The sequence below is a fragment of the Podarcis pityusensis genome (assembly GCF_964106645.2).
Source record: "Podarcis pityusensis genome assembly, chromosome: 3".
In the NCBI taxonomy this organism is placed as follows: domain Eukaryota; kingdom Metazoa; phylum Chordata; class Lepidosauria; order Squamata; family Lacertidae; genus Podarcis; species Podarcis pityusensis.
This window is the reverse complement of record NC_138026.1, coordinates 55,086,767-55,099,763: the sequence shown is the minus strand read 5'-3', so window position 1 is coordinate 55,099,763 and position 12,997 is coordinate 55,086,767. Positions and strand designations below refer to the sequence as shown.

Sequence of the window (12,997 nt, the reverse complement as noted above, 5' to 3'; positions counted from 1 at the left end):
CATTCATTTGTTTAAACTATCAACATATTTCCATTGTATATGCTTTATTTGATCTTCCTAGAATGAATAATAATCTAAATCAACATAATGTGCATTTTAAAGCTGACTTAAGCTGTGAACAGTGGGGTGCAAATGGAAGCCTGAAGCAAAGCAGAATGCTTTGTGGAAGAATTTAATAAGTTTTTATACTAAAAATGTCTAGTATCAATGGATATGCATGTGTGTGTGTGTGTGTGTGTGTGTGTGTGTGCAAGGGAGCGAGATGGCTACACACACTTTTGATCACATGCAGTGCTGGTATGCAGCTTTCAGGGGGTTGTTCAAGGTTAACTGCAGCCCTCAGGCCCAGAAAGGTTAGCCATTCTTGCTCTATATTTTTTATATAAAAATATAAATACACACCACACCTATGCTTTCACTAGGCTGGCACATATTATAGTTGTAGGGCAGCCCATTTGTTTTAACATTTTAAATGTGCAAATGCTTATACAATACTGTTGTGCCATTATTTCTGTTCTATTTGCTACCTTGCCTTGATGAGAAGACACTCACACAATTTTAAAAAGGCAAATAGGATTTGCAAGCAGATGCAGATAGATAGTCATGGAAAGTACCAGGTACAGGTTCAAAAATTCTGTTTTGCTTATTTTTATGTTGCACATTACATTCCTCTTATGCATCCTGGCCTTGCTGTAACGGCGCCAGTTGTGGTTGGGAACATGTAATCTGATGTGTATTTAATATATTTTAATATACCTATGTCCCCAAGCAAAACCACCAACAACTTTGGTTGGAGCTGGACATAAAGAAGGTTTGGGATTATTGTTTACATTAGTGGAACAGCAATCTGAGTAACTGCATCATTTTTTGCATGCAGTTGCAGCATCTATGACAGAAAGAGCATAATCAAAATAAAAAAAATCCTTCCAGTAGCACCTTTAAGACCAACTAAGTTAGTTCTTGGTATGAGCTTTCGTGTGCAAGCACACTTCTTCAGATACACTGAAACAGAAGTTGCCAGATCCTTCTATATAGCACTATTACAGTGGGTGTCTCCGGTTATATGGACTCTGTTCTGAAACCATATGCCATCAGTGCTCCCAGCTATGTACGTGACACCACAGATTTTCTGAGGAAAATACAATCTTTAAATAATCTTCCCAACAATACTATACTAGCTACTATGGATGTGGAATCTCTGTATACCAACATCCCACACAACGATGGTTTACAAGCTATAAGGAACACCATTTCAGATAAAACCACAGCGGACCTTGCCACCAAACTCTGCCAATTTGTCCTTACCCACAACAACTTCAAATTCGGTGATGACCTGTTCCTTCAGATCAGCGGCACAGCAATGGGCACCCACATGGCCCCACAGTATGCCAACATCTTCATGGCAGATTTAGAACAACGTTTCCTAAACTCCTACCCACTCAAACCTCTCTTGTACCTGCGATACATTGACGATATTTTTATCATCTGGACACATGGTCAACAGACCCTGGACACCTTTCACCAGAAATTTAATGATTTTCACCCCACAATCAACCTTACAATGAATCAATCTATGCAAGAAATACATTTTTTGGACACTACTATAAAAATACAGGATGGGCGCATAGACACCACCTTATACCGTAAACCAACTGACCGACAAACATATCTACATGCCTCTAGCTACCATCCCAAACATACCAAACAGTCCATTGTATATAGCCAGGCACTACGTTACAGCCGCATCTGTTCCAATTCTACAGACAGAGACTCTCACCTAAGAGATCTACAGCAAACCTTTTCAGAACTAAAATACCCAGCAGATGAAGTTAGACAACAGATCAACAGAGCCAGACTTATACCCAGAGAGAACTTGCTGCAAGACAGACCCAAAAAAGAAAATAACAGAACACCTCTAGTCATCACATACAGCTCCCAAGTTAAAACAGTACAACGCATCATCAGAGATCTACAACCTCTCCTGGACAATGACAGTTCTCTTTCTCAAGCTCTGGGAGGAAGACCTTTCATTGCCTACAGACAGCCACCCAATCTTAAACAACTCCTAACCCACAATAATACTACAACCAGACTTAACACGGACACTGGCACCAGAGCCTGCAATAAACCCAGATGCCAACTTTGCTGCCACATACACCCGGACAACACCATTACTGGCCCCAACAACATCACACATACCATCTCGGGACTATTCAATTGCTCATCATCTAACATTGTGTATGGCATCAAATGCCAACAGTGTCCTTCAGCTCTCTATATTGGACAAACAGGCCAAACCTTACGCCAAAGAATAAATGGACATAAATCTGACATCAAGAATCACAAAACAGAGAAACCAGTAGGAGAACACTTCAGTCTCCCAGGACATTCTATACAAGATCTCAAAGTAGCTGTTTTACTACAAAGGAATTTCAGAAATAGACTGGAAAGAGAAGCTGCTGAATTGCAACTCATTACCAAACTTAAAACCATGGAGAGACCTGGTTTGAACAAAGACATTGGATTCTTATCCCATTATACATGACTAAGCCATTTCTCACCTTCTCACCCCTTGCCTTTTCCTGTAAGACCTATTACAGTCGTTAAGAGTCGTCAGCAGGCTCATCTCAGCTATCTGCCAATCTCCCATTCCCACCACCCTTCTGAGTAATACCCCTCCCCACCTTCTCACTATATAGAAGGATCTGGCAACTTCTGTTTCAGTGTATCTGAAGAAGTGTGCTTGCACACGAAAGCTCATACCAAGAACTAACTTAGTTGGTCTTAAAGGTGCTACTGGAAGGATTTTTTTTATTTTGACTATGGCAGACCAACACGGCTACCTATCTGTAACTAGAAAGAGCATAATTTTGTCAAATCAGTGCCTTAATCCATTAAATCATACATTTCACGCAGAAATTAACCAGCGGTCTCATTTAAGTGGCAGAATGTGCTTTACTTGGGGAGAGAGGTCAGGCCAGGATTCAAAGAACCGTTAAACTAGTACCACGAACCCAAGGGGCCTTTAGAGTGCTTTCTTTTGAAGACCAGCCATCTAAGCCACATGGAAAACTGTTTAATCTGGGAATGAGGGACTTTCAAATGCAGTTTATGATGTGCCATGGGTGGTGGTGATGGAGTTCAGCTGTTTGAAGAAGGAGTCACAAATATTGTTGGGTTTGTATCAAGCCCTTCCATGAGCTCTCTGTATTCAGATTATTATTTTATGTGTAATGTTATGCATCTTAAATAAAGTAGCAAGGTTTAAAAGAAAGAAACAGCTGCAGACATGTTTTCCCAGTATAGATTGCCTATAAATATGATGTGGATTAAGGCTTCTGCCAATTGGCTACAAATCACTCACATTAATGTCTGGTGTGCTCTTTTCCATAATGAAATAAGTAAATGAAAATGTGTATAGCTTCTAGTTAAGTTAAACATTTTTATTTTATTTTTTGGTTTAGCTATGGTAAACATTTGAACCTGCTGAGAGAGAATGCCGAAGATGATCTATGCCATGTAATAATGCACTGTGAAAATTTTTTGAAACGACAACAGGCAGTTCTAAGGACATCGTTGCGTATCCTTTCTCATAATATAAACATCACCAAGTCTTTTGTCGGTATAACTGTCAAAATAATTTTTAAGATGCCTTCTTGAATTATTTAAGATGGCACAAAGATTTGTGCCATATAGGCAGGAACTTCATAACATTTTCCTTTCTCAACAGGCATATTTTCCAGAGCAGATGCTCTCCCATCTAAGTTTCTATTTCTGCCCAGAGTTTTTTTAAAATCTACAGTGGTTTCCCCACTTACTCCAGTGTAGAAAGCAGATCCACAGACATCCCACAGTTATAGATTTGCATTCACAATTGCAATGAAAGGGGTGTACTTTGTACATGATGCATGTGAATACCCTTAAGTCTCTGGATTTGGTATCTAGGCCTGATCCTTTTCTAATAATGGTCTACTAATAGATGTGTTTTCGATGGCAGGGTTTTTCTGCATTTAACAACAAACCCTTGGATTTCCTGAACGTTTTCCTACAGGTGGTTTGCAGGGAGGATACGTCGGCTTTGATTGGTTTGCATCTTCTGTATTTCTAATAATGATGGGAGACAGGGAAAAAACATTAAATTTTCTCCACCAGTTCTCCCGTCTTCTTGTGTCAGCATTCCTTTGGATACCACGGCTGCACAGTTCTGTAAGACTTCAAAAAAGGTTTCATCTTGACAAGATTGCTCTGAACATTTTAAATGAAATTTAATATTTCCAAAGTTGTTTATAAACAGAACACAATGCAGTTACTTAAAGGTTTTTTTAACCAAATGTTTGCCCTGCAAAATTTCTCTCAGAAAAATATGGATTTGACATCTGCTCAAATGGTTGTCTGGAACCAGGGAAAAAACAGGTAGACAGATAGCAGTGGTGGTGTTATTGAATTTTAAAGTGAGCCATAAAATTCACTTTATTAGTAGTGTTAAATTCTGTATGTAGGCAGATAGAACTATTGAATGGCCTTTTTATTATTATTGCTATGTGCAAGCTCATGCTTTAGATTATTAGCTTTTGTTTTATTATAAAATCATTAAATGATACAAAGTAGCAATTTTGGATAAGGGAAAAAAAAGTAAGCCAGCTTGCATTGTCACTGCTAGTCAGAGCCTCATTATTTTAGCATCTCAGATATTTATACAAGTTTCCTTTAACATAAATAATCACAGAATTAAATGAAAACTTGTATGTTTAATTTTTTACCCTCCTACTAACATAAACTTCCACATACTAGAAAACTGAGCAAACAGGGCAAGTGTGGCTCCCCACTTGAGACATGTCAGCACCCCAAAATAATAAAGCCATATGACAAGAGGGACTAAGATTTGAAAAAGAGTTTAAGAAATAGTGTAGGGCATGATCAAGAAGTGCTACTCATGAACATTATGGACATGTGACAATTCCAAATCATATTCTGGAACTTCCTCGACGCTTGCACAGTTGATGCCCGTTTGTTTCTAAGGCCATTAGAGGTCAAAGCAATGGTTCACATCTAGTAGGGAAGCCACAAGCCAAATCATATTGTTAACACTGGTAACAAAGCACTCAAATTAGCAGTTAAATGTCATAAACTCAGTTTAAGGCAAGCAGGCTGTCAGTCAATTCATGGAGTTTCTGGCAAGAACAGGCTTTTCTGTACACTACTTTTTAGAGCTAGTAAACCTCCTTGCAAAAGGTAGGTCAGCAGAAAGACCCCAAGCAGTCCACTTGGGACCGAAATGCTTCTATTAGGCACCAAGGAATTCTGTGCATGCCAGGATTCCTTGAAGAGCCACAGCTCTTTCTAGTGTGCAGCTCTTGGTTTCTGTGAAGCAGTTCAGCATTAGAGGTGTGCTACAACACCTTCGACAACACTCCAAGGGATCCTGAAACACACATTTTGGAATGCGCAATGCAGCTGCTTGAAGACAGCCAAATGTCTGGCCCTGGCAAGGACTGTGACTTGGATCCTAAGGCGCTTCTCCATTCATTTAAGAGGGACATGCAGTTTTTGCCAGTTCCACCATCCATCTGCAGCTCCCATCACTTATGTCCCATATTCCCGGGGGGGGGGGGGGCAGCCTTCAGGACCAGATTATCAGGGGGCTGTGGAGGGAAGGGGGAAGCAGGTAGTCCTTTCTTCCCATTGCTCCCAAAGCAATGGTAAATGTTACCGGCTACTTTGCCGTATTTTTTTTTTTCTAGTTGTGTTGGGAGCAAATAAACTTTCTACAGCTAGACATAAATTAGGAAAAGCGATCACTGTTCTATTCTGCATGTGGATAATGAATGGGCAGAGGGAAGGTGACATCTTTTTTGAAGGGAGACCTATGAAAAGCTGTATAATAAGGATCCTTTTGGGTATTGTTGCTTCATTGACCAGATTCACCTGCCCGTTGACACAGCAGCGTCTGGGATCCATCCAATCTATTTTTGCAGTGCACACTATGTTGAGATGTTGCTGAAGGCTGAGTTACCCCTAGTCTTTTCTGCGTTCCATATGTCTGGTTTTACGTCGTCACAGGTAATAAAAAATATTCCAATTTGTTTTTTTAAAAAATGGTTGCCTTGACTGTCAGTGAAAGGGAGACTGCAAAACTGGAGCCAAAGCACTTTCCTCTTCTATAGTGCAGCCCCTTAGGTGTTTACTCAGAAGTAAGTCTCATTAAGTTAAATGAGGCTTACAGGGAAATTAAGACAAGATTCCAGCTGGGTAGGACTTCCACTAAATCATTTCATGTTGAAGCAACTCTGAAAAGAAATTCACAGGAAGGAAGATTTTTCCTTTTCTCTTAAAAAGCATAGTGGTAAAAAGAATAGCTTTGTCAGACCCTTAAATGCACAGCAGTGGGCAGAGTTAACTATAAATTATATTTACTGCTAATGAATAGTCAGCTGGGAATTGTAGAAAGAGAGAGCTTTTTGAAATTGAATTGCTTTTGTCTGGTAGTTCTTCATAACCATACTTGAAATCAAGTTATACAGGTGAGACCAAAAAAATGAATTATTGCTACTGCAATAAAAAACAGTTTGTTTTGCTGATATGTACTATTTATTGTACAGTTTCTACAATAAGGCTGGAAGTATCTGAATGCTTAGGAATAACAATGAGACTTGCCTCTGAATGAAAATACATAGAATTGGGCAGTGCATTAGATGCCAGCTCTTACACCATAATTTTAAGTGAAAAGAGCAAAAGTAATTTTGCTGTCTAAACACTAATTGGGATAGATTCAGAGTTTGTTCCTGCTGGATCCCCTAAGCAGAATTCTGCTCAGGACACTCCCATGAAAGAGGAGGAGTGATTTTTCCATTCCTCAAAATCCCCAGTGCTACCTTCCAAGGGATCCTTAATCCTCTAGGTAAGTTTTTCTGAAGTCATAGAGTATAGGGGGGACTCAACAAAAAATGGTTTTCTCTGTTGGATTAGAAGCTGTCCACAAAAAGAAAAAGTCTGGTTCCAGTCCATTGTCACTGTTGGATTACAAACGAAGCAAGCTAAAATCTGTTTTAAACCTTATCTTTTGCAATCAAATTAGTACTTTTGCCTGATTTACTTTTGTAAATATTTACAGGCTGATTAACACAAGATTCATAAGTTCACAGCTAAATGAAATTGTCATAGTAGAGATCAACAAAAAGAACAGTTATTCTAATTTTGTTTTTCATAATCAGTTTAATAACAGAATGTCAGATTTATTAAAAAGTTGGAGAGCTCCTCTTCTGCTCAATACAAACACATTAAACAAAACCAAAGTATTACTGTTTGTGACATTCTTCACTAGAAAACTCTTTTATGTAGCAATTCTTCTTCCGGGTTTTTAATGATGCTACACTAAGGTGGAAACTTGTTTATGCCCATGATTGCCAGAAAGAAGATGCAGTGCAAATGACCAATTGGGAGATGATGATATGACACACCTCCCTCATTCCTTTTTAGTTCAAATTCTTTGAGAAAAGATGCCTCCCCCTAGCATAGGGGACGTGGTCTAGAGCTTTAGTTGCTTTTACAAACGGAAGTGCTGCCTTCCCAGACAAGCCCTTACTAGTGGCAGTGATTCAGGGTTTCAGTGAGCTCTGAGAACCTCCAGGGAAAAACATTTCACTTCCAGTGGCGAAACAGGGTGTGCTGCCCCCCCCCCACATGACTAAGAGCGGGGAGTGGGGGGTGGATTTCTGTTGTAAATTATGGTAGCTGACAATTGCAAGGGACCTCAGAATGGAGTATATAGAGCTGGATGCATTATGTGGAACAGTTGCTGTTGGAAGTGATGAATTGGATTATTGTTTTTTTCCTAGATCTGTCAACAATGGTTGACTCAGTGTTTCTGGAATTACTTGGACTGGAGCGAGATCTGCCATTACATTGCCATTTGTATTTTTCTTGGCCCAGATTATCAGATTTATATGTGTATATCTGTATTCAAGCATCTACAGCAAGAAATTCTTCAGCATACGCAGACTCAGGATCTCCAAGTTTTTCTTAAAGTAATTTCTTCTTTATCTTCATGACTTAGAATAATAGAACAGTGTTGAAGATTTGATGTCAAGTTTTTAGAAAAACTTAACAAATTATTCTTTGAATATGTGTTTGTTTTCAGTCTGTTTTCTTCATAGCTTTACTTAGTGACAAAGGAAAATATCCTTTCTGTAATCCTTTAAAGAAAACAAATGCATATGCCAAATGTATATGAAATAGATTCTTCCTTGTTTGTTCACTGGGAATTGGGGATGAGCCTGATCTTGATATGTCATTCTCTTTTACAGAATGCCATATCCTTGATGGACTTTGAGCAAAATACTTTGCTTGTGATATTTCCAGGGAGATTTGGCTGAACCCTGTTGGAACAGAATGCTGGACTAGATTGATTTTTTTATCTGATCCAGCAGGGCTGTTCTTAAAAATTTTAAGCTATAGATTTGTTTATTTCTAAGCTTTACATTACTCTGCAGAAACAGTAGCTGCCTTTTATTAGAACCAGAATTGTAGAGTTGGAAGGGACCACAGGGGTCATTTAATCTAACCCCCTGCAATGCACAAATCTCAGCTAAAGTATCCATGAGTCCTGTCTCCTCATAAGTGTAGCGGCTGTATTAACTCAGTAAACTCAGTGAAGAATTTCAGAACTAGAAATGAGCTTTTGGCAAACCTGAGTTAATTCAAAGCTGAATGAATGGTCATTGAGAAGGTAACTATGTCAGTGCTTTGCATGTTCTGGTAACTAATTTAGGTGGTCAGAATATATATTTTTCCTTATCCCTATTGCCTCTCCCCATTTCAACCTGCCTGTGAGTTGAAATCTCTTAGGGAGAGCTTTCTGATGGTTCCATCATTGAGAATAGTTTGGGACTTTATAACCCATCTGAGGGCCTTCTCAGTAGTAGCACCCCAGTTGCGGAAAGGACTTCTGCCAGACATTGGGCAGGTGCTGACGTCGTTCACGTTTAGGACTCAGCTAAAGACCTTCTTTAAATGTAGACTGACACCTAGGCAGACTGTTTTTATTCTACTATTATTGTTTTGTTTTAACATTAATTATGTATTTATTGTTGTCCCCTGCCCCTAAGTCTTTGGGCAAAGAGGTAGGGATATAAATTTTAAAGATGAAGTTAAATGAGTTATTATTTTCTGAAAGCTGCTTTTCTATTTAAGTTTCATATCTGTCTTTACCTTTTCTAAGAATGCACAAACGAAAACTCCAAAGTAGAATTCTCTGTATGAAAAGAGTTGCTTCAGGCATTATATATATTAAATTTAATAAACCCTGTTTGATATACATAACTTTAGAATCAAAGCTGAATATATCGTTCTAGACTGGATAATACTTTTAAAATAAGAAATATCAAGTTAATTGTTTAAACATGCCATTAGCTGCTGCCTGTCTATAACAGCCATTTTGTATAATGTGATTCCCAAAATATACTTTTAATTTAAAATCTTTGACATTCATTTTAAAATAGCATGACAGATCTGTAGTCCTCATTATATAGCAGGAGACAACACACCAGAGCTATTCTTCCTCCTAATAAAATTCATCTTAACATCTGATGACAGGCCATCATGATTAAATAGTTCTTAAGATACAGAGGCCAAATAATAGGTCAAAAATTATGAAACTCTCATTAAAAGTGTGCTGAACACATTTTATAAGGAATCATGGGGTTTGCTGTATTTTTATAAAAGAGAAAAATAAATGTTTTTTGAGGAAAGAACACGATTTTAATTTACACTCTCTGTCAAATTGTCCTAACTAGACTTTAATAACTAGGCTTGACTTGGCAGATTTTGGAAAAGAAATCCACCATATCTGATTCCAGTTTAATTTTAACTAGAATACTCTGGACTTAATTGGTTGTAAATTACACCCTTAGAATACAATACATTGTTTGAAGGAAACACAGTACTAAGTACACAAAGCAGTGCATCATTAAAATGGAAACTCTAATTAAGAGGACCCAGTCTACTTGAAGCTGTGTGCAACAGTTTGTGGCTACATATAGGAATGTACAAACCTATTTACATCAAATGCACAAGCCAGTTTAATGGAACTCAGGTGTGCATTGTAATACAGATGAACATCTGCATCCATGTTGGTTATTACGTGGTAGGTTTTTTCTGCACATGGATTTCCCTTGCTAGTAGGCTGAGACAATTGACTGCAAATCTCTCCAATAAAAGCCTTATTAACAGCTTCATAAAGCAAATAATTTCTAATTACTCATCCCATTGATACTAAAAGTCAGTATTTAGTTGTAGCTAGGATTGTGGGCCCGTCAGGTCACCTCTTCTTTTCCTCCTTCTCTCCTACCCACCCACACCTCAAATGTGGGCATTTTCTTATCCCAATTTTTCTGATGCTGACTTTCAAGAAGAGCCAGCTGCTCTTTGTCATGTAATTACTTTATAATAATATATATGGATAAAAGTGGAAGATTCTCTAACAAAACCACTATCCTCCATTACAGTATGTGAGGTTTCTGGTGGCCCATAATACTCCAACCAAGTGTTTCACTTTTTTTGCACAGTGACATAATATATAATATGCAATTTTAGATAGATGATTTGAAGCATCTAGTAACCATCATACAGGTATGCACACAATTATTGACAAACAAAACAGTATCTGAATTACTTTCCCCCCATCAAAACCTTAATGTGGAAAGGCAGTAAAATCCTCATCTTGTATTTCCATATGGTTTACATCACTCAAAGTAACAACTAAACTTGCCTCTAGGTTAAGGGAAGCACTGACAAAGCATTGATTTCAGTGTATACTAAAAACTTACTTATTCTCCCCAGTGTTTACTAGCCATTAATGCTACAGTTGCTGCAAATGAGATGCAAATATTAACATCTGCAACACTTGCTGTTGTTTTGTAGAGGAATTCACAACCACTTCTGTTTAGAACTACCGACTTCACCGATGCTCTGCACCTTGCAAAGTTTTACCATGTCCCTAAGATTACTTTAACAGTGGATAGCTTTGGAAAATATCTTTCTCCAGCTCTTGCCAGCATTGTGGTAGGAGCTGGGGGAACAAAAGTCTGCAGTTCCTTATCCCTCAATAGCAAATCAGTGCAAAGGCATTCCTCTTCACCCAGGCCTTAAACCATCTATGCCCTTTTAAACTCTGTTGTGGGGTGTTCTTGTTTTTATTTGTTACTATGTTATTCATGTTTGTGTTTTTCTATCATAAACTGCCCTGTATAGAAATTTAAAATAATAATAATTAAACTTGACTGTCCTTGGGTTAATTCCCAATTATCTTATTTTAAAAGACATTCAAAATGTACCGTTCATAATGCAGCTAGTGCTAACCTTCTAACAAGATGGTTGGTTTAATTTGTCAGAAACAAAATAGGACATGGCATGCAACAAAGGGTATGGGACAAGGTAATGTTAGTTGGCCATGATGGTTCAGTGTGATAGAGCAGCATGCTACTCCTGTGCTGAGGAAACAAACCTCAGGTTACCTTGTCTGCATCAGGCTTGTGGCTTGTTTATTTCCAAACTATAAGCAGTAAACTAAGAACAAACATAGGCTTCCATTTGTTCTTTATTTGGAGACAAATGAACGATGAGACCAGTGTCATAGCTGCTTTTCTTGCTGTGTGGCAGCGGTAGGACCAGGTTGAAGCAAATTGGGAAGTTTGGAGCAGCATGAAATAACACACTGCTCATTTATATTAAACAGTAATTTATTTTAACTAGGGCTACTGATAAATTGTAGCTTATTTTATACTTCAAATTATGTATACTGATACAGCTAAGAAATATGTAAAGTTTGAAATCCTCATTTTGCTTTATTAATTCCGTTAGTAAATATGTCATTAGACACCATTGTATAGAAACGGATGTGTCTATTTTTCACTTTTGTCATAATGCAGTATCTGTGTATTACAATGGAAACAGAACAAATTTCTAAATGGGATGAAAAAATAAAACAAGTTGCCTCTTGGGAAAGCCTCAAATGTTAATATCCATCATTTTCCCCCTGGCTAATACTTTGCTTTTGTGCAATGTGCAGGAAGAAGCACTTCATGGATTTCAAGTGAGTGATTATTTCAAATACATGGAAAACTTGGCTCTAACCTACAGACCAGTGCTGCTAAGAGACATGAAGAACATTAGAGTGCAGAACACATAGATCAAGCAAATGAGCCTCTCATTTCAAATTTTAGTTACGTTCTTAAAAGGACACTGATTATTTGTTTTATATACTTCTCTATAAAAATGCATTCATTCGAAATGTACATACTGCCAAATCAATAATAAGGCTTTTCAGCATTCCGCTTTCACAAGACATCCTCTAAATTGGTTCATCTGAAAAATAATGTGTTTTTCTAGCCATGCACCATAGCCTTGTTTACACTTGGCTTCAGAACCTGCCCTTGAATTACTTAAATGTCCTGCTTATATTTTCTTGGAGTGATTTCCATACTATTAAACTTTGCTTCTCTTCAACATCTACCTTAAATTTCTAAATTGCATACAAGTTTGCCAATAAGAGGCAGTAATATGAATCCCCATTCTGAAAACCCAGCCTTACTTAATATTGATAAATAAAGGCAGAGCTACTTCCTTGAATGTAGCAAGATTGACCTTCGAAGGTCAGGAAACAGAATATCCTTGAAGATTCTCCATTCTGAGTATCTTAGTCTGAAGTAGAATTGTAGTTGTTTTTTTAACAATGTACACTAAAACCTTGATGTTTTGATGAGCTGAACAAATTAAACTTCCTGTAACGATAATATGCAGTATTTATTGTGTTTTTGTGACTTCTCTGTTATTCCAAAATTGAAAGCGAGGAGGTCAGTTTTGAGGTTGTGTATGAGCATTGCTAATAATATTTCCAGTTGATCTGGAGTTAAACTATCTGCAGGCTTCTCCAATGTATTACATGTTTGTGAGCATCTTATATGGTGCACACAAATTAGGTATATGTATTAATTAACAAGTT

At 37.8% G+C, this 12,997-nt stretch overlaps 1 protein-coding gene across 4 annotated transcripts in view; it reads left to right on the top strand.

Annotated features, from left to right (window-relative positions):
• The window catches only part of TBC1D32 (TBC1 domain family member 32), a 69,608-nt gene extending 56,820 nt beyond the window's left edge, over positions 1-12,788 (top strand). For 3 of the 4 annotated variants that reach the window (XM_080999505.1, XM_080999504.1, XM_080999506.1), the window contains 5 exons: positions 3,465-3,580; positions 4,052-4,206; positions 5,920-6,060; positions 7,836-8,024; positions 12,065-12,788. In XM_080999505.1, the coding sequence (XP_080855631.1) occupies positions 3,465-3,580; positions 4,052-4,206; positions 5,920-6,060; positions 7,836-8,024; positions 12,065-12,184 (721 nt within the window). In that variant the 3' untranslated portion in view covers positions 12,185-12,788. Of the gene's footprint in view, positions 1-3,464; positions 3,581-4,051; positions 4,224-5,919; positions 6,061-7,835; positions 8,025-12,064 lie in introns of those variants that run through there. The other variant, XR_013984342.1, reaches the window with a different exon arrangement.
• Positions 12,789-12,997: the final 209 nt, after the last annotated feature.